At 35.6% G+C, this 24,642-nt stretch overlaps 2 protein-coding genes across 2 annotated transcripts in view; both read right to left on the bottom strand.

The window, feature by feature from the left end:
• Positions 1–5,788: 5,788 nt before the first annotated feature.
• Positions 5,789–16,967, bottom strand: LOC148898739 (uncharacterized). Its single transcript, XM_088993578.1, has 4 exons — positions 14,679–16,967; positions 10,467–10,526; positions 10,067–10,379; positions 5,789–7,334 (listed from the first exon to the last, which is right to left on the bottom strand). The coding sequence occupies exons 2-4, from the start codon at positions 10,493–10,495 to the stop codon at positions 7,227–7,229; spliced, it is 450 nt and encodes a 149-aa protein (XP_088849704.1). The 5' UTR covers positions 10,496–10,526; positions 14,679–16,967; the 3' UTR covers positions 5,789–7,226.
• A 348-nt stretch (positions 16,968–17,315) lies between these two features.
• erap1b (endoplasmic reticulum aminopeptidase 1b) overlaps positions 17,316–24,642 on the bottom strand; it is a 29,513-nt gene continuing 22,186 nt past the window's right edge. The window contains exons 16-20 of the mRNA XM_088993577.1: positions 23,555–23,739; positions 23,319–23,480; positions 21,078–21,218; positions 19,034–19,115; positions 17,316–18,216 (exon numbers count right to left, since the gene is read on the bottom strand). Of these exons, the coding sequence (XP_088849703.1) occupies positions 18,046–18,216; positions 19,034–19,115; positions 21,078–21,218; positions 23,319–23,480; positions 23,555–23,739 (741 nt within the window). The 3' untranslated portion in view covers positions 17,316–18,045. The remainder of the gene's footprint in view (positions 18,217–19,033; positions 19,116–21,077; positions 21,219–23,318; positions 23,481–23,554; positions 23,740–24,642) is intronic.

The raw sequence follows: 24,642 nt of genomic DNA, 5'->3' as shown, positions 1-24,642 counted from the left end.
GATAGCTAATAGCTAGCGAATAGATAGTAGGCAGCAATGGCGCGTACATGACGGCCGAAGGCTCTTTTTTTCTGTTGGTGAGCAGCAGCAGCCACACGCGCCAGCGTTCACTCAACCCGGAAGTAACTCAAATAGAAAGCAAGCTAGCAAGCGAGCGACAAGATAGCTAATAGCTAGCAAATAGATAGCTAATGGCTATCGAATAGATAGCTAACGGCTAGTGCATAGATAGCTAACACCTAGTGAATAGATATCCATTAGCTAGCGAATAGATAGCTAATAGCTAGCAAAGAGATAGCTAATGGCTAGCAAATAGCTAGCTAACAGCTAGCGAATAGATAGCTAATACCTAGCGAAGAGATAGCTAATAGCTAGCGGATAGATAGCTAACACCTAGCGAATATATAGCCACTGGCTAGCAAACAGATAGCAAAAAGCCATAAATTAGATAGCTAATAGCTAGCAAATAGATTGTAGGCAGCAATGGTGGCGGACGTGGCGGCCAAAGGCTCTTTTTTTTAAAGACAAAGTGACGTGATTGTTTTCAAAACACAACTCTTCTTTCACTTAGTTTGATGTTTACTTTGACAGCACATTTTCAGTAGTTGACAAACCGCTGCATGTTAATCAGTGTGGTTTTTAAAGGTGAATTGGACAGACAATTGTTCTTAGAATATTCCAGATCAAGGTCAAACATTCATCCATAAAACGCTCTCTCTGTGCGTGTAAAAACAACAGCTACCTTTGTAAGTCTTAAAGTCAACGTTTAGTTTCTCACAAGGAAAACAGCTAGAGGCCTTGAATGTTTATAAGACACTAAAAGTAGCATTTACGTGACGTGTCAGATACAGTACAGTGGGAGGAGGTTATTATCTGCAAATGACAGAGGCACAGATACAGCATTCCAAACATTGAATCCTTTATTTATTGTAATTGGAAGCAGAGTTGTTGAGTGGCTAGCTAGCACTGAAATAGCAAAGAAAAACTTCCAGGAAGTTTCCAGAAAAGCCTGCTAGCTAAGTGCTACTTAGCATCAGAATAAGAATCATTTTTATTGCCAAGTATGTAGAACACACAAGGAATTTGTTTTCCGGTAGAACACGCTGCACTAGTATCATCATCAAAAATGATAGCTTGCTAGCTAGCTAAGTATGGATCGAATATACAGGCGCTCCCCACTTTACGAACAAGATACGTTCCGGTCGTTCGTAAGGTGAATTTGGTCGTAAGTTGCTTCTGTGCTGTATTTTGTATGGAATGTATGTTTAAGTCAAACACTGAACTGGGAAGAAAAAACACACACTCTAATTGTCGTAAAATAAATTCGCACCTACTTCAGTACGACGACAAATTGTGTCCATAATTTGTAAAATTACTTCAAATGACTTCTACTGAGCGTATTTTACAAAGATTCCACCGCATATCGCTATATTTTACGTTTTAAGACTCACGCTGAATATTCAGGAAGTCTTGTTTTTGAGTTGGTGACGAGTCCGTACTTGACGTCACTAAAGGAACGCCCCTGACCGAAAAAAAAAACACATTTTTTACAAAGATTCCACCGCATATAGCTATATTTTACATTTTAAGACTTTATTTATTGGTGTTTTTCATTTGACTAAAAATATCAGTCTGCGTGTTTTGGGTATTTTAGATCCTATAAAACGTTTTTCTGATGTCAGTTAGGAAACAAACAAAAAAAAAATGGTGTCGGTTGTCCTTTAAGTAAGACATGACATGTCATTCAGCAATGACAGCAAAACCCTTCACTAAATTGCCATGTTAGGGTGAGGTTTAATTTGGATCGTCTGTACAACAGACTTCTTAGCACATTTATTATACATAAAATAAGGTATATTGTATGTAGTTTTAGGCTTATTTATTAGAAATTATGTTTTATGGTGAACTGGGAACGGATTATTCTCATTTTAATGGTTTCCTATGGGAAATTAATTTTTGGGATACACACTTTTCACCTTACACACTCTGTCTGGGAACCAATTAATTTCATAAACCAAGGTATCACTGGTGGTCAAGGCGAGCATACAATGAAGTTGTTTCATTTGTGATTGACACGATCTTTCCCATAAAAAACAACAGATATGTTGTCATGACCAAGCAAAAAAAAGCATTCCCGGCAGCAAAACCAACGGCAAGACTTTCCAAAAGCGTCATTTTTTTGCGGTTTGAGAATAAGCATGAAAGATATTATTCCTCACAACAGAAGCCACCTGCTGTTTCACTCTTGCCTTGAGTACTCACAACAGTAGATCATCTGAGGAGCTTTGAACACTCAAGGTATGAAACCAAAAGAGGGCGTGAGGGGCGGGGGGAGAAATGTTGTCAAATGGTTGATCTTGACATCTGAGTGATGTTATTTTAATAAAATAACCTCATTGGCATTTTCACCGGGAGTTTTTCAACATGAAAAGTATTTTAATCAATAAATGATGTGCTCTTTCAACTCCACTCATTGTGTGTTAAAGGACAACCAACATCACTTTTTTTGTTTCTTAACTGACATTAGAAAAATGTTTCATATCATCTAAAATACCCAAAACACGCAGTATGATATTTTTTGTCAAATGCAAAACACCAATAAAAATGACTTAAAAAGTGTCTGAAATCTGCAAAAAATTGATCTGCGAATTGGGCATTTTCAGAAAGTCCCGCCCCCAGTTCGTGACGTCACGCCAAGACGTCTTGCATTGCTGGAGAATCAAAACAATGGCTTCAGATTCGGAGAATATGCTTTCTTGTTACACATCCAGTTATGAATATGATTCAAATAGTTCTGAAGAGGAAAGCATACATGTTTGCAATCGATTCAAGAATTTATTCCGTGCCATTATGAGGCAACATTGAGGGGAAATGTCTCACCGAAAAAGAGGCACAAAATGGCGACCTCCTGTGGCCACGTCCGTTTCCACAGGCTGATAAATTCCTTATATGGAGCTTGGACGCCCTCTTCTGGAGGCTTTTGGGTGCAACATGAGGTCCCCAAACCAAACAAGTACAGCAAAATACATTGACGTGATGGAAGGACCGCTACAATGCATCTTTTTTTTTCGGTCAGGGGCATTCCTTTAGTGACGTCACTTAGGGGATCGTCATCAACTCCAAAATAAGACTTCCTGAATATTCAGCGTGAGTCTTAAAACGTAAAATATAGCTGTTTGCGGTGGAATCTTATTAAAATGCGCTCAGTAGAACTCATTTGAAGCCATTATGGACAAATTATGGACACAACTTGTCCGGAGACGTCGCTTGTCCTTTAAGCCTACGAATCTGTAATCAGACCAATATGGCTTCATAAATCCAGTGAGTTTAGAGAGAACCAATTTCCATTTTGGGACTCTTCACCAAGCTTGACAAAAGCAAACTTCCAAAGGAGTTTTAGTTTTTATTTTTGTCTTTTTTTTTTTAGATCTCTACTTTCTATCTTCTTTCTGTAGTTTTCATTAAAACATGATGAAATGAGGTTAGAGATCACTAATTTCCCTTTTGGGACTCTCAATTATACGTAAAATCGTCAAATTGTCTTGTATAACGTTAGTTAAAGCTTGACAAAAGCTTGCTTTAGATCTCCTCTTTATTTCTTCCTTCTGTAGTTTTCATTAAAACATGATAAACTGAGTTCAGAGAGAACGAATTCCGCAAAAATGATCAAATTGTCGTGTATGACGTTTACTAACCAATAGTGATGTGTCTTTCGCGAACGAGCCGGTTCTTAGAGGCGGATCTCAGCCGGTTACTAACAAGGAGCCGGAAATTGGAGCCGACTTTTTCTGTCCTCTATTCCCCGCCCCCGGTCTTCCGTTAAAGCCGCATGTGATTGGTCAATATCCCTGGTAGAGGAGAGAGGGGAGAATTACAGACACACGCAGCAGTGAGGACAAGAGGGGGGGGGGGGGTACACAGGTGGACAAATGTTATTACATTATGTTGTTATTATTATTCAATTATTATATCTGTACTAGTTAGTATGATAGCATTATTAATATGAAAAGCAAATTAGTGACAGCTGACCATCAGACCAGAGTAACCACAGGGGAAGTGAAAGTTAGTGAATGCTCTCTGTGCACATATAAATCAAGTCATATAAATAAAATATTTGATATAGTGTATTTTTACATGAGTAATTCGTTTTTCACATCATTTTACATGCTTTTTTGGGGTCGTTAATTTAAGCAAAAAAAGAGCCATTTGGGCGCAAAAGAGCCGGTTCTTTTTAGTGAACCGAGCCAAAAGAACCGGCTCTATGAAAAGAGCCGGAATTCCCATCACTACGAACCAAGCATTAAGACGACGAGACGATTATCTAACCGCTCGTCATGTACATCGCATATTCGACACGGAAGTTTCTGTCTTCTGGCACGTCATACTCAGAACAAAATGTAGTTCTGAAATCAAATCCTGCGATTTTCACACGGGGTAGCATGTGCCAAGGTTCAAATTTCGAACCTCGCAGCTGTGACACATATATTATATATTTATTAGTGCCGTGACAATAGCAGTCACTCCAAATATTTCAGTTTTTTGAGAAGCAAAAAAAGCAAACTACTGCGTACCGCTTGGCAAAGGAGCGTATGTTTTTTTTTTTTTTTAGATCTCCGCTTTGTTTATTTCTGTAGTTTTCATTTAAAAAAAGTGATAAATTGAGTTCAGAGAGAATGAATTTCCCCTTTTGGGACAAAATTGTCGCGTATTACGTTTGTTAACCAAGTTTTAAAATGACGTCATGTACATCGCACATTCGACATGGACGTTTCTGTTTTCTGACACGTCATACTCGGAAGAAAATGTAGTTTAGCACTCAAATCCTTCGAAGAGGACCCAGAAAGGGGGAGAAATGTCCCCATCAAGCGTACTGGACCATGGACTACAGCGCCGCCATGTGGCTAAAAATATGTAACTGAACCTCAAATTAGCTAACATGGCCCCCTTCAGTCGTGTCGCGCCAGTAGTTGCAAAATTTTACTTGCCTTCTTCGGTTACAAGGAGCTGAAAAGATTAGAACCAGCTCCTTCGTTTAATGAAGGGCAAGCTACAGTATACGTTGCTGTCAACTACGCCTCAAATAACCAAAACTTAAGCACTTTGTTACAGCTTCAGCTGTTGTTAAAGCACTATATAAATCAATATGTATTGTATTGTGTTGTGTTGTATTGAAGTGATGGGAATTCCGGCTCCTTTCAGAGATGTGGTTCTTTTGGATCGGCTCACTAAAAAGATCCGTCTCTTTTGGCTCCCAAATGGCTCTTTTTTTTGTTTCGTTTTTTTTTTTGTTGTTGCTTAAGTTAATTAACTACCAAAAATCATGTAAAATTATGTGAAAAACGAATTACTCAAAAATACACTATATCAAATATTTGTATGGCTTGATTTATATGTCCACTAACTTTCACTTTCCCTGTGGTTACTCTGGTCTGATGATCAGCTGTCACTAATTTGATTTCATATTAATAATGCTATAGTACAAACTAGTAAAAAAAGATAATAATTAAATAATAATAACAGCATAATGTAATAACATTTGTCCACCTGTCTATCCTAACCTCCCCCTCCCCACCTCTTTCTCCTCACTGCTGCGTGTGTCTGTAATTATCCCCTCCCTCTTCTACCACGGATTTCGACCAATCACGTGCGGCTTTAACCGAAGACTGGGGGTGGGGAATAGAGGGGGAAAAAAAAAAGTCGGCTCCCATTTCCGGCTCCTTCTTTGTTCACTTCAGAGATCCGGCTCGTTCGCGAATGACACATCACTCTTTTATTGTAACACGCTCGATGGACGGTTCTATTTGCACGTTCCATTTAGTACAGTTTCTAATCATGTGAACAATTACAATTACAGCAGAGATTCTTGGTGAAAACCACTGTGGACGAAAGCGTCTGTCCCAGTCCTTCCTGTTCGTGTCAACCGTTGACAAAAAAAATGTCTCTGGTCCATTCTCTCCTATTCCTCTCTGCTGTCATCAGGCTCCAGAGCCAAAGGAGCCACCTGGCTCCTGTCTGTCAAGATCCAGCCGGTGAGCCGTTAATCTCACACAAGAGAGAAGCAAAGCGGTCAAACTCCCTCCGCAAGTACCTTCGACCTTTGAACTCTTGTCTTCCTGCAACGCCCACTTCCTCCCACGGTGTTCATATTCCACTTTGTAAAGTGGATGGCGAGTTGCGGGCTTGTTACCACCAAAATCGCCATGCTAACATGTTACCAACGTAAATGAATTATTTTTTTCAAGTCAGCTGCTAGTCATTTTTTGCCATAGTAATAATATTGGTTTGTCTGTGCAGAGGATAAAGCATATATGCCCCAAAAAAGTTGAAGGCGAGTTGCGGGCTAGTTAACACCGATATCACCATGCTAACATGGTACCAACGTAAATGTAAACGTAATTTTTTCCCCGATCCAAATTGAACCTCACCCTACCATGGCGATTTAGTGAAGGGTTTTGCTGTTTTATGAAAATAGCTTCTTTTACTCCCCTTTCAAACCATTATTTTATTTCGCTAAGATTTTAACCTCATTAGTGATTACTTTTATTGTCCTGACTGATTGCCTCTATTGTCCTGACTGAGTATGGGGTCTACGACTGGCCTGATTGCCCCGTTTAATCTGGCATGACCTCATCAGCATAACTAAGCCTATGTTGCCTAAGAAGGCAGTTGTACGAATGATCCAAATTGAACCTCACCCCACCATGGCGATTTAGTGAAGGTTTTTGCTGTTTTATCACAATAGCATCTTTTACTCCTTCAGCAAAAGATTTTAGTTCGCTGATGAAGCTTCTCGGATAAGAAGAGAAACGTCCCACACCTTCAAAGAAGTACAGATGGCTGAAGAAACCTTCTCATCGATTAAAAAATATTATTAATCATAAATTCACTTCTTATCAATAGTTTATTGTATAATATTCACATATGACAATATATTATTGAACAAATATAAAGGCATTTTTGGGGGGGTTTGGAGCATATAAAATTATGATTTTGCGCTTTTATTAGAAAGTAGACCAGCTACTCTGATATTAATATATATTTTGATCATTATTTACTCCCCCCCCAAATATAATATATTTGAGAAAACTGTGAAATGAATTTCAAGTCATTCTAACAATGAGGCCAACTCACCGGCGTCTTGTTATCTTTGCGTTCATTCTCTTCAAAGTCACGCACACACAAACACCCTTTCAAAATAAAAGTCCAGTGAAATAATCATCATCGTCTTATGGTTGCGTCGGAGATTGGACGGCGTCCGTGTGATTGGGCGCTATGACGGCGTTCACGTTGTATTCTGTGTACGCTGGTGGCAGATCGTCCGGTTTGAAGCCCAGCTGGAATACAAGCAGAAAGGGACAAAAAGCTAAGTGACACAACACTCTGGGTGTTCCTGGTCGGCGACCAATCGCGGGTTACAGCGATATAATACATGCACAATTGAGTCTTGAATGAACCTTTACGTGCATGTTTTTGGAATGTGAGGGGAAGACAGATCCATAAGGGGAATATGCAAATTTCACAAAGGCTGGTTTCAAATCCGCGACCTTTGACCTGTGAGGCAATGGCAACTGTGCCGAATAACTCAGAGGTATAGTTGGAACCTTATTTATTTATTTTTTATTTTTTCCGGTGTATAAGTCATACAGGAATATAAGGCAAATGTGCTCCATGAAGCCTAAATTTTGAACCTTATTTATTTATGTATTTATTTATTTATCTATTTATCTGTCTGTCAGTCTATCTGTGTATTTATTTATTTGTGTATTTATTCATTCATTTGTGTATGTATGTATGTATTTATTTATTTATCTATCTATGTTGGTCTGTCAGTCTATCTGTGTATTTATTTATTTGTGTATTTATCTATGTATTTATTTATTCATTTGTCTATTTATTTATTTATTCATTCATTCATTTATTTATTCATTTGTGTATTTATCTTTCTCTGTCTATTTTTTTTAATTTATTTGTGTATTTATCTATCGATGTTTTTATTCATTTATTTTTGTATTTATTTGTGCATTCATTTATTTGTGTATTTATTTTTTCATTCATTTTTATGTATTTATTTATGTCTTTATTTATTTGCCGTATTTTCCGGTGTATTAGTCGCACCGGAATATAAGGCACATGTGGTCCATGAAGCCTAAATTTTTAACGTTATTTATTTATTTATTTGTGTACCTGACTGGCTGTCAATTTATTTATTTATTTATTTATTCATGTATTTGTGTATTTATTTGTCTCTGTCTGTCTATCTATTTTGTTTTATTTATTTGTGTATTTATCTATCGATGTATTTATTCATTTATTTGTGTATTTATTGATGGATTCATTTATTCATTTATTTGTGTATTTATTTATTTATTTATTTATGTCTTTATTTATTTGCCGTATTTTCCCGTGTATAAGTCGCACCGGAATATAAGGCACATGTGGTCCATGAAGCCTAAATTTTTAATGTTATTTATTTATTTATTTGTGTACCTGACTGGCTGTCAATCGATTTATTTATTTATTTATTTATTTATTCATTTATTTATTTATTCATGTATTTGTGTATTTATCTGTCTCTGTCTGTCTATCTATTTTGTTTTATTTATTTGTGTATTTATCTATCGATGTATTTATTCATTTATTTGTGTATTTATTGATGGATTCATTTATTCATTTATTTGTGTATTTATTTATTTATTCATTCATTTGTATTTATTTATTTATTTGCCGTATTTTCCCGTGTATAAGTCGCACCGGAATATAAGGCACATGTGGTCCATGAAGCCTAAATTTTTAACGTTATTTATTTATTTGTGTACCTGACTGGCTGTCAATCGATTTATTTATTTATTTATTTATTCATGTATTCATTTATTTATTCATTCATTTATTTATTCATGTATTTGTGTATTTATCTGTCTCTGTCTATCTATTTTGTTTTATTTATTTGTGTATTTATCTATTGATGTATTTATTCATTTATTTGTGTATTTATTGATGGATTCATTTATTCATTTATTTGTGTATGTATTTATTTATTCATTCATTTGTATTTATTTATTTATGTATTTATTTATTTGCTGTATTTTCCCGTGTATAAGTCGCACCGGAATATAAGGCACATGTGGTCCATGAAGCCTAAATTTTTAATGTTATTTATTTATTTATTTGTGTACCTGACTGGCTGTCAATCTATTTATTTATTTATTTATTTATTTATTTATTTATTTATTTATTTATTTATTTATTTATTCATTTATTTATTTATTCATTCATTTATTTATTCATGTATTTGTATATTTATCTGTCTCTGTCTGTCTATCTATTTTGTTTTATTTATTTGTGTATTTATCTATCGATGTATTTATTCATTTATTTGTGTATTTATTGATGGATTCATTTATTCATTTATTTGTGTATGTATTTATTTATTCATTCATTTGTATTTATTTATTTATGTCTTTATTTATTTGCAGTATTTTCCCGTGTATAAGTCGCACCGGAATATAAGGCACATGTGGTCCATGAAGCCTAAATTTTTAACGTTATTTATTTATTTATTTGTGTACCTGACTGGCTGTCAATCTATTTATTTATTTATTTATTTATTTATTCATTCATTTATTTATTCATGTATTTGTGTACTTATCTGTCTCTGTCTGTCTGTCTATTTTGTTTTATTTATTTGTGTATTTATCTATCAATGTATTTATTCATTTATTTGTGTATTTATTGATGGATTCATTTATTCATTTATTTGTGTATTTATTTATTTATTCATTCATTTGTATTTATTTATTTATGTATTTATTTATTTGCCGTATTTTCCCGTGTATAAGTCGCACCGGTATATAAGGCACATGTGGTCCATGAAGCCAAAATTTTTAATGTTATTTATTTATTTGTGTATCTGTCTGTCAATCTATTTATTTATTTCTGTATCTATCTAATGTATTCATTTTATTATCTATATAGCTTATATATAGCCAGTTAAGCAGCTAGATAACTATATCGTAAATAGATAGCCAGCTAACTAGCTACAAAGCTATACAGCTAAGTCAAGAATCACCTCTGTGTAGGACGGCGGCGGTCCGCAGTAGCCGGGTGTGTTGTACTGAGGCGGCGTCAATGTTTCTTGGCTGTAGCGAGGTACCCCGTGTTGGTCTTCTTCCTGCTGCTGCTGTTGATGTTGATGCTGCTGCTGCTGCTGCGACAGTCTACCATGAAAAGGGATGAAAAATATGGAAGGAGGGCGACCGTCATGCTCGGTGCGCCTCCACGCCTCCCTTTCGATTTCTTCATCCCTCAGGCGACTGCATGCTCTGCAGAAGGTGGTGCAGAACATGATGAGGAGGCCGATGCCCAGGATGGCCAAGAAGATCCTTGGGGGGGGTGGATTTAGTCACATGATTTCGTCACATGTTCAATATGGCGCTTGAAATGTTCGTTACGTGTCTGAATGGACTTACTCGAGAGCGGGGATGCTACTGAAAGCCATCTTTTGGTTTGGAACAGAAGAGCGGTTACACCTGAAAAGGAGCAATTGTCGATTATTTAGACTCCCTGATTAAAATGTTAGGTTTGTGGTGGTGCCGATATAGCGCTGGTCAGACCTCTGGCAGTGGTTTTTTTTTCTTCCACCAGGGGGCAGCATTTGCCCTTTGTCCATGTTAGTTCCAGTTTCAGCTGTTGTTAAAGCGCTATATAATTTTGTACAGCCGCCCCCATTTCAAGCTCGGGTAACTTCAGACTCATATAATTTAGGAATTAACTATTTTTTTCTGATGAAAGAATGTTTCTAAGGTTTCTTACACTGAATTGAATGTTTATTCAGTCCTAAAACTCAATATTCTGTGGGTCCTACAATTTGAGTGACAATGACAAAAACCCTGGCACTGGAGTGGACACATTTTAGCACTTTGTCTGGCAGTGAATGAGTTAAATATCTGTGTCATAATTTGGCAATTTGGCCTGTGGGGGCTGCATTTCCTTTTTTTTCCATTTTAGCGCTTTGTTCCAGCCTTTACTGTTGTTAAAGCACTATATAAAACAATATGTATTGTATTGTATTTTGTACAGCCGCCCCATTTCAAGCTCAGATAACTTCAGACCCATATAACTTAGGAATTAACTCTTTTTTTTCTAATGAAATAAATTAGTCTAAGGTTTCTTACACTGATTTGAATGTTGACGTAATCCGAAAAGTCAATATTCTGTCATTTGGATTTTGTATCAGCACCGCTTTTAAGTTAAGGATAAAGATAAAGCAGTAAAAAAATGTGATGGATGCATTAAAAAAAAATCAATATTTTGTGGGTCCTGCAACACTTTGGATTTTGTATCAGCACCGTTTTTAAGTTAAGGATAAAGATAAAGCAGTAAAAAAAATGTGATGGATGCATTAAAAAAAAAATCAATATTTTGTGGGTCTGCAACACTTTGGATTTTGTATCAGCACCGCTTTTGAGTTAAGGATAAAGATAAAGCAGTAAAAAAATGTGATGGATGCATAAAAAAAACTCCCGAATTTGTTCAGGTTTTATTTTATTTATTTATATTTTATTTATTTATTTATTTATTTATTTATTTATTGCAGGGGGTGCCGATAAAGCGCTGGTTTTTCCCTTCCACGAGGGGGCAGAATTTGCCTTTTGTCCATGTTAATGACAGTTTCAGCTGCTGTTAAAGCGCTGTATAAATCAATATATATGTTATATATAGCTTCTTATCCAAGAAGCTTCGTCAGCAAACTAAAGACTAACTAAAAACTTGCTGACGAAGCTTCTTGGATAAGAAGCGAAACGTCCGACACCTTCAAAGAAGTACAGATGACGGCCGAAGAAACCTTTTCATCGATGGACCATATCTGTACGACTGAGAGCTTACACAGACCAATATATATGGATTTTTTTACAGCAGCCCCCATTTCCATCTCAGATAACTCCAGAACCATATAACTTGGGAATTAACTCATTTTTTTTCTGATGAAAGAAGAGAGTCTAAGGTTTCTTACGCTCTACTGAGTGTTGATGTAGTCCTAAAAAAAAATCAATATTATGTGTGTCCTGCAATTTGATAGACAATGACAAAAACCCTGGCACTGGAGTGGACACATTTTTGCACATCGTCTGACAGTGAATACGTTAAAATACATTTTTATGACAATCAATTAATTTTACATTGATAACGATTGGTTGAAAGAAATCGAAATGAAAACTTTTGCTACTGAATCAACCCGAGTTGTTACTGCCTCTTGTGACTATGTTACATCATCACCTAGGAAAAAAATGCAGTGCCGCGTAACCTTTAGGTAGACGCATGACACTTATCACGAGCGACTGAATCATCCATCATACTGATTAGTTGGGCGACAAGACGGCAGCATGTTGACCAAAATTGACACCGAGCCAATGTCAACATTAGCTCTAGCGGTCGTTCGTCGGTAGCAAAATAGCGAGTTCGATCTATTTTTTTTTTTTGGGGTTCCCATCGGACTCCATTAGAAAATTGTCAAACCTTTACAGGAAATGCACCTATTTTGAAAAGTACTGATAGTAAACATTTTGTAAATCATTACCGAGTTGTTGTAAATGACAACGGTGGGTGTTGGCTCACGACAGTGATACCTCGGTTTACAAAGCCCTTGGCTTACGAACCTTTCGGTTTATGAACATTAAATATATGATAAATTTTACCTTGGCACACAAACTTTACCTTGACATACGAACTTTTTTTCGTAAACACAAGCCATCTATACACTTGATGCAAAAAGCTATCAACCCAGCTAAACAGAACACACTTGATGAAGAACTAGATAAAATTATCACAGAGAAAGCACTTACAAGGGATTATTCCTCAAGATGGTGAAAGAAGGTTACGTTCCTCATCAAGTGTTTAATGCTGATGACTCCATTCCATCAAGCCATCAACGACCATCACAAAGGTAAATAAAACAACTTTATTATACAGTACAGTTTATTTATTTAATTATAATACCATAGCACATTTATTATACATAAAATAAGGTATATTTTGTGTAGTTTTAAGGCTTTGAAAATTATGAAGTAGAAATTTGTTTTATGGGAACGGATTATTCTCATTTTAATGGTTTCCTATGGGAAATAAATTTTTGGAATACACACTTTTCGCCTTACACACTCAGTCTGGGAACCAATTAAGTACGTAAGCCAAGGTATCACTGTTGAATTTCTAACCCAGTTGTGACATAAAAATTGACGTTATTACGAGGTCAAGTGGCCGAAATGCCAGAAAATGGAACATTTCTCCACTTGAGCGTAAAAAAAAGAAAAGAGGAATAAAACGGAACATTTGATAGCAGCGGCGGGATTTTTGTTTTATTATATTTACCTTGAGTTTTTAATTAACTTTCTTTACACAGAGGCTAGGAGGGATCACGTGAGGGTGTCGCGCCTTTTCGACTGAACTGTATGGCACATTATTTTCTGTTATGCATAGAATACTTTGTTTTATGGTTTGACCCCCATCCTTTTAAATTTTGCTGCCGTGGATTGCAAATTTCCCAATTGAGGGACTATTAACTCATTCACTGCCATTCACAAATTTACTCGGGTATTGAAAATATGATGTAGAGCGCCATCCCTGAATTAGCTTTTTTTTTTCATGCTTGGGTGCCGATAAAGCGCTGGTCAGACCTCTGGCCGTGTTTTTCCCCTTCCGCAAGGGAGCAGCATTTGCCTTTTGTCTATGTTAGCGCTTTGTTCCAGCTTCAGTTGTTGTCAAAGCGCTATCTAAATCAATGTATGTATTGTATTTTGTACAGACGCCCCCATTTCAAGCGTATCATATATATATATATATATATATATATATATATATATATATATATATATATATATATATATATATATATATATATATATATATATATAAACTCTAAGCTAGCTAGATTTCTATCTATTCGAGTTACTTCCAGGTTGAGTGAACGCTGGCGTGTGTGGCTGCCGCTGCTCACCCACAGAAAAACTTATCCTGTGACTGTCAAGTGACCTTGAGAGTTTTGAAAGGCGTTTATAAAATGTATTATATATATATAGACATACATACATATATATATACATATATATATATACACATATATATATATACACATATATATATATATATATATATATATATATATATATATATATATATATATATATATAGTGTCTATTTATCTATCTCTCTCTCTCTCTCTATATATATATATATATATATATATATATATATAGAGAGAGAGAGAGAGAGAGAGAGAGAGAGAGAGAGAGAGAGAGAGAGAGAGAGAGAGAGAGAGAGAGAGAGAGAGAGAGATAGATAGACACTATATGTATATATATATATATATATATATATATATATATATATATATATATATATATATATATATATATATACACACACACAATATATAATATATATACAATACAAATATTAAAAGTCGTATGTGGGTATTCGCATCAAGTATTCGCGTCAAGTTCCATTTCATTATATTTCTATTATTATTAACTTTGATTTTTTTCCGTTCTGGAGTGTCTTCCATCTTCTCCATGATGGCGGGAAAACAAAACAAAACAAAAAAATACATAAAAAAATGAGCGCTGACAATTCTTTTCCCTTCCCGATATTCTTCATCGTGGAACGATAAAGTGGGAATTTCCTACCTCGAGTCGCAGCGACGGCTCTCCTCAAGTGTTGGTTGAGCGGAGCAGAAGTTGTTGAAACTTGAGTGTGCTGCTACCGGCAGTCCCAGTCTGTGTAAGGGTTAAGCACAGAAAACGAAGGAATAAGGTTGACGGACTCTCCAATGCAAAATTGAAGCTGTCACGCATGCAGATGTGCTGTTTTCTATGATCGTTTTATTGGTACGTGCCAAAGGTCCAGTTGCAAGAATTTATGACGGCTGCACAAGTTTTAAAGTCAACGCTACTGACGCTGTCTCACCTTAACGGTTAAGCAATTGTGATAACAATTCCGATATGCTTCGGTGGATATAAAAAGTCCACACAAATCAGGAGTGTTTTTTTTTTTTTTTGCAATTTGCAAAAGTGGGTAAAAGTCTCATTTACATGAATAGCTTCTGTCACGGGACATTTCAATCACATTAAACAAATCACGGGTGTCATAGAAATGTATATACTCTATGTTCAATACCCTGCATCCCGTAATCGATTGTTAATAAAAGTGACAAAAAAGGTGTATGAGAATCATCAATGAACAGAAAAATATTGGCGTATTAGCATAAAACAATAGCATTTGTCGTGGAGAAGAAAATAAATATCAAAAGGGATAGTTGGAAAAACATATACAGTGACGCCATTTTCCTAATCAGGATCGTGAGCCAGATACTCGATGGCTTAGGGTAACGGCAACATTTCACAAGGCACTTATAGACGAAAAATATACAGGTAAGATCTGACTTACGACCGGCTCAACTTACGACCACGACCAATACATTTCATTTATAAATGAAATGTATTACTATTATTATTATTACATTTTGAATGGATTTTGACTTACGACCATTTTGACTTACGACCGTTTGGTTGGAACGGAACTCGGTTGTAAGTCAGATGTTACCTGTATATATTCACACTCTCATCCATTGTTTTTTTTTTTAACTTTATGTTACTTCCGGGTTGAGTGAACGCTGGCGCATGTGGCTGCCCCTGCTCACCCGAAGAAAAAAATATCCTGTGACTGTAAAGTGTCCTTGAGAGTTTTGAAAGGCGCTTATAAATTAAATGTATTGTTATTATTCAACATTTTGAATGGATTTCAACTTACGACCATTTTGACTTACGACCGTTTGGTCGGAACGCAACTCGGTCGTAAGTCGGATGTTACCTGTATATATTCACACTCTCATCCATGTTAAAGGATGATTTAGAACAGGATCGGGAAAGACTACATTACCATGAGAAAGTCCACATAAGCATAAGGAGTACCCCAGGGGTCAATGTTCCACCCACGAAACATTTAAAGTAAAAGATAAAATAAAATCTCAAACGATAAAAGCATTTTGACCTTTTTGACATTGTGAAAGACACGTGAACTTCATATGGAGAAACTCCTGGGGTCAACCCAAAAGTCCGAAAGTAACAATTCATAATGAATTAAAACCCAAATGAAAATCAATTGAAAAACCGCAAGTAACAGAGCATTAAAAATCCAAATGAAAACATTTAGATATGACCTTTAAATCATTCGCTGCCATTCCTGAATTTATTCGGGAATTGAAAAGTATGACGTGGAAGCGCCATTCCCAAATGTGTTCTGGTTTTATTTATTTATTTATGCGGGGGGTACTGATAAAGCGCTGGTCAGACCTCCGACAATGTTTTTCCCTTCCACGAGGTGGCATAATTTGCCTTTTGTCCATGTTTGTTATAGTTTCAGCTGTTGTTATAGCGCCGTATGAATCAATATATATGTACAGTAAAGTCTCGTTATATCGATATTCAAGGGAGTCCGAAAAAATATCGATATAACCGGGACTATCGATATATCCGACCCTGTTTGCATGTAATTTTCTCCGTGCGTGCATAGAAATAGTATCGATATAACCGGGACTATCGATATATCCGATGTCGATATAACGAGACTTTACTGTATTGTATTTTTTACAGCCGCCCCCACTTCCATCTCAGATAACTCCAGACCCATATAACTTGGTCGTAAGTACGGGTGGTCGTAACTCGTGCTGGTCGATAAAGCGCGGGTCAGACCTCTGGCAATGTTTTTCCCCTTCCACGATTGGGCAGCATTTGCCTTTTGTCCGTTAGCGCTTTGTTCCAGGTTCATCTGTTGTTAAAGCGCCATATAAATCAATATGTATGAATTGCATTGGATTTCGTACAGTTGCTCCCCATTCAAGTTCAGATAACTCCAGAACCATATAACTTAGGAATTAACTCTTTTTTTAATGACGCAAAAAGAGAGTCTAAGGCGGAAAAAATTATTGGCACCGCCCTACCCACTCTCGAGGTACTTGAGGTACTTAATAATAATAATAATAATAATAATAATAATAATAATAATAATAATAATAATAATAATAATAATAATAATAATAATAATAATATATTACTATTAATTATGGCATAATAATAATAATAATATGTATTATTATTATTATTATGCCATAATAATAATTTAATAATTTATTATTATTATTATTATTATTATTATGAAAGTCATTTAAAAGGCAACATACCATTTGTTTTTAAGGTGTTTAAAAGACAACATACATAATAATTCATAAAATAATAATTAGAAACATTTAAAAGGCAACATACACAATCATTTAAAAAGCATTTAAAAGGCAGCATAAAAAATATTTAAAAAAAAACAACATTTAAAAGGCAACATACAAACTTGCACACTGCAAGACTCCAAACTAGGGTGCGGAAAATCATACTGGACCCTCCGCACCCTGCCCACCACCTTTTCCAGCCCAAATGGAATTGTATAGTGCCTCTTTGCAATTTTTTTGCTGATGATACTAGGGCAGCGTGTTCGACCGGAAACAAATTCCTCGTGTGTTCTACATACTTGGCAATAAAGATGATTCTGATTATTACGTTGTACTCAATGTTTATGTAGTCCTAAAACTCAATATTCTGTAGGTCCTGCAATTTGAGTGAAAATGACAAAAACCCTGGCACTGGAGTGGACACATTTTAGCATATGGTCTGGCAGTGAATGAGTTAAATATCTGTGCTATATTTTTTTTTCCCCCACACATATCTGGAATTTTTTTTTTATTTAACCCGACAGCCAAATATGTGGCTGGCAAAGGATTTAAAGACAGCTGGATAACAAGGATATTTAATGGCAGGTGCGGGTCAGGAGGGAACACCAATCCACACCTTGCCAGACACTGAAAAACAGGATAGCGTCATGAAAATAGTGGATTATATAAAGATACTTGGCACAGACTGACGACCCACCTGTCCCCAAAATATTCCATTTTGGGTAAGAATTTTAAAAAAGTCTCTTTGGTCCAGACACCCTCCCCCTCTTCCCATCTTACAAGTCCTCATGAATAAGAATGCCAGGCTGTTTTTTTAGCCACGACTGCAGCACGGGTAAGTTGGTTTCGCTCCAGGCAATGTTCTCTGCGATGGTGTCGTAGGCCTGCTGGATACATCGCATCTCTGAGCCCATCTCGGCCGAAAGAGAGTAGAAAAATTTCTGCACCTGAACACACCAGTACAAGTGAATCGCCAAAGCTTCAGTGGTAGATGACAAAGTTTTCGAGATGCCAGTTTCGATATAAAATATGACCAACGACATTATGTTTATGTGGAACCGTCGCGACTTGGAATTGAAGCGGATGTACGTGGGACAGGAGATGTGAGACAATCTCTTTCGTCAATGGATGCTACAGCTTTGTGTTTGCTTTCAACATTTAGTACTGTAGCAGACGTGCACATTTCTCCATGAGGTTCCTGATCCACTGGTGAAAAGGACGCTTTGATCCTCTCTCATCTAGAACTGCTTCATACTACAAAGAAGCTGCAGAAAGTGCTTAACAACGAATGAATGTCATATTATTTAGTTGGTTTTTTTTGTTCTTTTGAGTTCAAGATGGCGCCGTGAGAGTGGCTGCCTTCCCATCAGCTCCTGTGTTTTTTATCTACTTCTTCTTTTCCTTTTCTCTTACTTTCATTACTTTCCTGCTGTGAAATGTATAGGTATCCACTGCGAGATTAATAAAGGCTCATCCAATCCAATCCAAGACGCATTGCATTAGCATCGAAACTACAATAGTGGCTGCGTTTTCCTTAAGCATCCACTAGATGGAGCAACGTTAAAGGGAATACAATACAATACACTCCAGCTTTATCGCTTTTGAGCCTTTACAAGCGATGCAGCTATAACAAAGCGTATTGTCAATACATTTGAATATCGATCCAGATACACGGCGCACTGTCGGCTTTTGAGAAACTAGCTCAAATTACGGTCAATTTTTTGGGGTATCAGAATGCCGGATATAAAGCGCGGATACACTCACCGACATTAGCATTGTCTTGGTGGAGTACAGGTCGGTCACGCCCTTCACCATGTGCGCTATGGAGGAGGAGCCAACTTCAAATCTGCAATATATGTTTAAAGAGATCAATTATTTGATAATTCGAGAACAGATTTTTTTTGGATTTTTCGTGCATTAAAAGGTTTTTTTGGGGCAATTCTGTGATTTTTCTAAATAGTTCAGCCCCAACCCAGGGTCAAATCCATCACGACAAAAAAAATAAATTAATCACACATTAAATTTTTTTTTTTTTTTGCAATTGGGTGATCCATTACGACAAATCGAAAGAGAAAAATAATAATAATAATGGCACATTTTTGTTTTGCAATTCTATGATTTTTCTAAATAATTCAGCCCTAACCCAGAGTGTTAAAATCCATTACGATAAATAGAAATAGGACCTTCGAAAAAAATTAAAATAACCCCACATTAAAGTTTTTTTTTTTGCAATTCGGTGATTTTTCTAAATAGTTCAGCCCTAACCTAGAGTGTCAAACTCCATCATGAAAAATAATTTTTAAAAAATCGCACATTAAAATGATTTTTTTTTTTGCAATTCAGTGATTTTTCTCAATAGCTCAGCCCTAACCCCGAGTGTCTAAATCTATTAGCTATCTATTAGCTAGCTAGCTAGCTAGCTAGCTTTCTATTTATTTCAGTTACTTCTGGGTTGAGTGAACGCTGGCGTGTGTGGCTTCCACTGCTCACCCACAAAAAAAACTTATCCTGTGACTGTAAAGTGACCTTGAGAGTTTTGAAAGGTGCTTAGAAATCAAATGTATTATTATTATTATTATTATTATTATATCCATCACGACAAATAAAAAAAGGGTTACACATTAAAAGGTTTTTTTTTTGCAATTCTATGATTTTTCTAAATAGTTCAGCCCTAACCTATTGTCAAACTCCATCATGAAAAATAATTTTTAAAAAATCGCACATTAAAATGATTTTTTTTTTTTGCAATTCAGTGATTTTTCTCAATAGTTCAGCCCCAACCCAGTGTCAAAATCTACTAGCTATCTATTAGCTAGCTAGCTTTCTATCTATTTCAGTTACTTATCCTGTGACTGTAAAGTGACCTTGAGAGTTTTGAAAGGCACTTAGAAATCAAATGTATTATTATTATTATTATTAATATTTTTCAAATCCATCACGACAAATAAAAAAAAATATATCGCACATTAAAAGTTTTTTTGTTATTTTTTGCTATTCTGTGATTTTTTTTTTCTAAATAGTTCAGCCCTAACCCAGAGTTTCAAAATCTATTAGCTATCTATTAGCTAGCTAGCTAGCTTCCTATCTATTTCAGTTACTTATCCTGTGACTGTAAAGTGACCTTGAGAGTTTTGAAAGGCACTTAGAAATCAAATGTATTATTATTATTATTATTAATATTTTTCAAATCCATCACGACAAAAAAAAATAATAATCGCACCTTAAAAGTTTTTTTGTTATTTTTTGCTATTCTGTGATTTTTTTTTCTAAATAGTTCAGCCCTAACCCAGAGTTTCAAAATCTATTAGCTATCTATTAGCTAGCTAGCTAGCTTTCTATCTATTTCAGTTACTTATCCTGTGACTGTAAAGTGACCTTGAGAGTTTTGAAAGGCGCTTAGAAATCAAATGTATTATTATTATTAATATTTTTCAAATCCATCACGACAAAAAAAAATAATAATCGCACCTTAAAAGTTTTTTTGTTATTTTTTGCTATTCTGTGATTTTTTTTCTAAATAGTTCAGCCCTAACCCAGAGAGTCAAAATCCATTACGACAAGAAGAAAGTTATGGGACGTAACCTGATTTGAGTTCACTCAGCAATTTAGTGTTGGCTATCAGTCAAAAAAAAAATGATAACGCTTCTTACCTAATAGAGCCTGAGAGACTTTGGAAATCAGACGGGCACATGTAAGATGCCGGCTGACAAGAAAGTAGTCCACATGTGGACATTTGTCCCATTTGTACTTGAGTTTTGTGATAAACAAAGTACCATAAAAATCAGCGGTGGCGTGGCTTACGACTGACGTTTTGATCAGGGTCTGCCAGTTGGCTCGGAGGAAGTCCCACGCTAGTCTGTGGCCTCGGGGGTTCCTGCTGACCGAGACCACAATGTGCGGAAGGTCTTGAGTTTTAATCACCTCGCCCAGGAGACTCTGTTCTAGAATCCTGTGCAGGAGAAAGAAGAGCAGATCCATGTTTTAATTTAAAAAAAAAAAAAGGAAAATTTAAAAAAGGGGGAAAAAAATAAAATATGAAGAAGATAATGAAGGCCATTGTTTTGAACTGAAATTACAAAAATATCCATTACAAAATTTACAAAATGTATGTAAAAAAAAATAAAAAAACAAAACATTTTTTAACTGAAAGTCACAAAATATTTGGATTGAAAGACATTTACAGTATGTTTTGAATTTAATTCATTCATACGATTCAATCTGATATGGGTGGGGAGGGTATTTATTTATTTATTTATTTATTTATTATTTATGTATTTGCTTGTTTGTCTATTTATTACTCTATTTGTTTATTATTTATTTGCGTTTATGTATTTATTTATGTATGTATGTATTTATTCTTTTTTTATTTAATATATGTTTATTTATTCATTTGTTCATATATTCATTTATTAATTAACTAATTAATTTTTTTATTCAGTAATTTATTTAGTTGGTAGTTTGTCTATTTATTTTATTACTATTATCTTTTTTATTCAGTAATTTATTTAGTTGCTACTTTGTGTATTTATTTATTTATGTATTTATTGTTTGTTTATTGGTTTATGTATGTATGTATTTATTTATTTATTTGCTTGTTTGTCTATTTATTACTCTATTTGTTTATCTATGTATTTATGTATTCTTTTTCTATTTAATATCTGTTTATTAATTTGTTCATATATTCATTTATTAATTAACTATTTTTTTATTCAGTATTTTATTTAGGTGCTAGTTTGTCTATTTATCTATTTGTTGATCTATTTATTTATTTAGTATTATTTATTATGTCAGTATGTACCATTATGTACGTATTTATTTATTTATTTGTGCATTTGTTTATTTATTAGTTTGTTTGTCTATTTATTAACTATTTGTTCATCTATTTATTTATGATTATTATTTATTATGTATGTATTTATTTAATTGTATTTTTGCTTGTTTGTCTATTTGTTCATCTGTTTATTTATTTATTATTTTTGTAATTTTATATATATGTATGTATATATTCATTTGTTCATTTATTTATGTATTTGTTTACTCATTAATTTATTTATTTATGTATTTATTTATTTTCACCAAAGACCAAAGGAAAATAATCCTTTTTGTTTTGGATTTACTTATCACAAATGACAATTTTCTATTTTGGTTGACATTTTAGAAATTATTGTGGAAGTTTGCGACCCACCTAAAATGATGTGGCGGGCCAGATTTGGCCCGCGTCCTTATGTTTGTCACCTGTGTACTAAAGGACAACCGACGTCACTTTTTTGTATCTTAACTGACATCAGAAAAACGTTTTATAACATCTAAAATACCCAAAACACGCAGTATGATATTTTTATTCAAATGCAAAACACCAATAAAAATGACTTAAAATGTCCAAAATCTGCTAAAAATTCAGCTGCGAATTGGGCATTTTCAGAAAGTCCCGCCCCCAGGTTGTGACATCATGCGAATCAAAACAACGGCTTCAGATTCGGAGAATATGCTTTCTTGTTACACCTCCAGTTATGAACATGATTCAAATAGTTCTGAAGATGAAAGCATACATGTTTGCAATCGATTAAAGAATTTATTCCATGCCATTTTGAGGCAACATTGGGGAGAAACGATCACCAGAAAAGAGGCACAAAATGGCGACCTCCTGTGGCCACCTCCGTTTGCACAAGCTGATAAATTCCTTATATGGAGCTTGGACACCCTCTTCTGGCGGCTTTTGGGTGCAACACAAGGTTTTCAGAACAAACAATAGAGCAAAATACATTGACGTGACGGAAGAACTGCTACAATGTGTCTTTTTCGGTCAGTGGGTGTTCCTTTAGTGACGTCACGTACGGACTCGTCACCAACTCAAAAACAAGTCTTCCTGAATATTCAGCGCGAGTCTTAAAACGTAAAATATAGCTATATGCGGTGGAATCTTTTTAAAATACGCTCAGTAGAAGTCCTTTGAAGCCATTTTACAAATTATGGACACAACTTGTCCGGAGACGTCGGTTGTCCTTTAAGCGAAGACATGGGAATGCGGCATCCTTGCTGGCATACGCACCACTTGAGCTTTACACGCAACGGGCTGGTCGTCAAGGCAGTCCTGATTCGGGTCTGAACGGACATTTGCGAGGTCCGTCGGTAGAATTGGAACAGGAAGTCCCACCCTTCCTCCGTTTGGGCCCCGACGGCATATACGGCCAAGGTGATGTCGTCGGGGAGGCTGCGAATCGGACACATCTTCAATCGCATCGGATATCATGGTGCCTGAAACGCGAAAGGCATGCCGATTCTGACCTCAGCTGGCCATCCGATTCCATCCACATGTTGAAAAGTTGCTTGGCTTTGGTCACGCAAGGCGTGTAGTTCCTGACGCAGGCGAATAGCAACAGGGAGCTACGCAACGTTTGCTCCGACACAGAACCCGAATCGTCCCAACGCTGACTGTCAATCAAGTTCTTGAACAGGTCAAGCATGAATCTCTGTGGGGAATAGGGGAAACAAGGAAAGATGACTTTTGTTGCGCCTTTTCGGCAGCACCAATATGCCAGCACAGTTTTTGACTTGGGAGGAATTTCAGCTCTGGGGTGATTATGCTTTTTTTGCGCCTTCAAACGGAAGCATTTTCATAGCTCCGCTTTGTTCAGCAGAAAGGTCGGTGCTGTTGGAGCATCAGCGCATAGCGCCGAGGCATATGTGGAACGGTCGCGGCCTGGAATTGAAGCGGATTTATATGGGACAATTTCTTTTCGTCAATGAATGCTAAAGCTATGCGTTTCCTTTCAACCATTGGCTTGTAGCAGACGTACACATTTCACCGTGATCCACTGGTGAAAAGGAGGCTTTGATCCTCTCCGATTTCATCTAGAACAGCTTCATACAACAGAGGATGCAGAAAGTGCGTAAGATTGAATGACTGTCTGTGTCGTTTGTGTCACATTATTTGTTATTTAGTTTTTTGTTGTTGTTTTGACTTCAAAATGGCGCCGCAAGAGTGGCGCCATCTTGAGCTCCTGTATTTTGTTTTTCTATTTCTTCCTTTCCTTTCCTCTTACTTCCATCACTTTGCTGCTGTGAAATGTCAATTTCTCCACCACGAGACATATAAAAGTTAATCCAATTCAATTGTGTTGAATTTTGTGTATCCATACGGAATTTATTGTATCTGTATTATCTCGGAATGCACTTTTATTAAAAAAGAAAAAACAATATGACAATTTATTACTGCAAGTTCCTTATCACCTTGAGGTTTCCAAAGGTGAAGGGACTGTAAATAGAAGGCAGCGAGCAGATTATGGTATTATATATATATATATATATATATATATATATATATATATATATATATATATATATATATATATATATATATATATATATATATA

This window comes from Hippocampus bargibanti, linkage group LG04, assembly GCF_051943395.1.
Source record: "Hippocampus bargibanti isolate YZ-2025 linkage group LG04, ASM5194339v1, whole genome shotgun sequence".
NCBI lineage: Eukaryota > Metazoa > Chordata > Actinopteri > Syngnathiformes > Syngnathidae > Hippocampus > Hippocampus bargibanti.
Note: the sequence above shows the minus strand (reverse complement) of the source record. Positions and strands in the feature narration are given on the sequence as shown.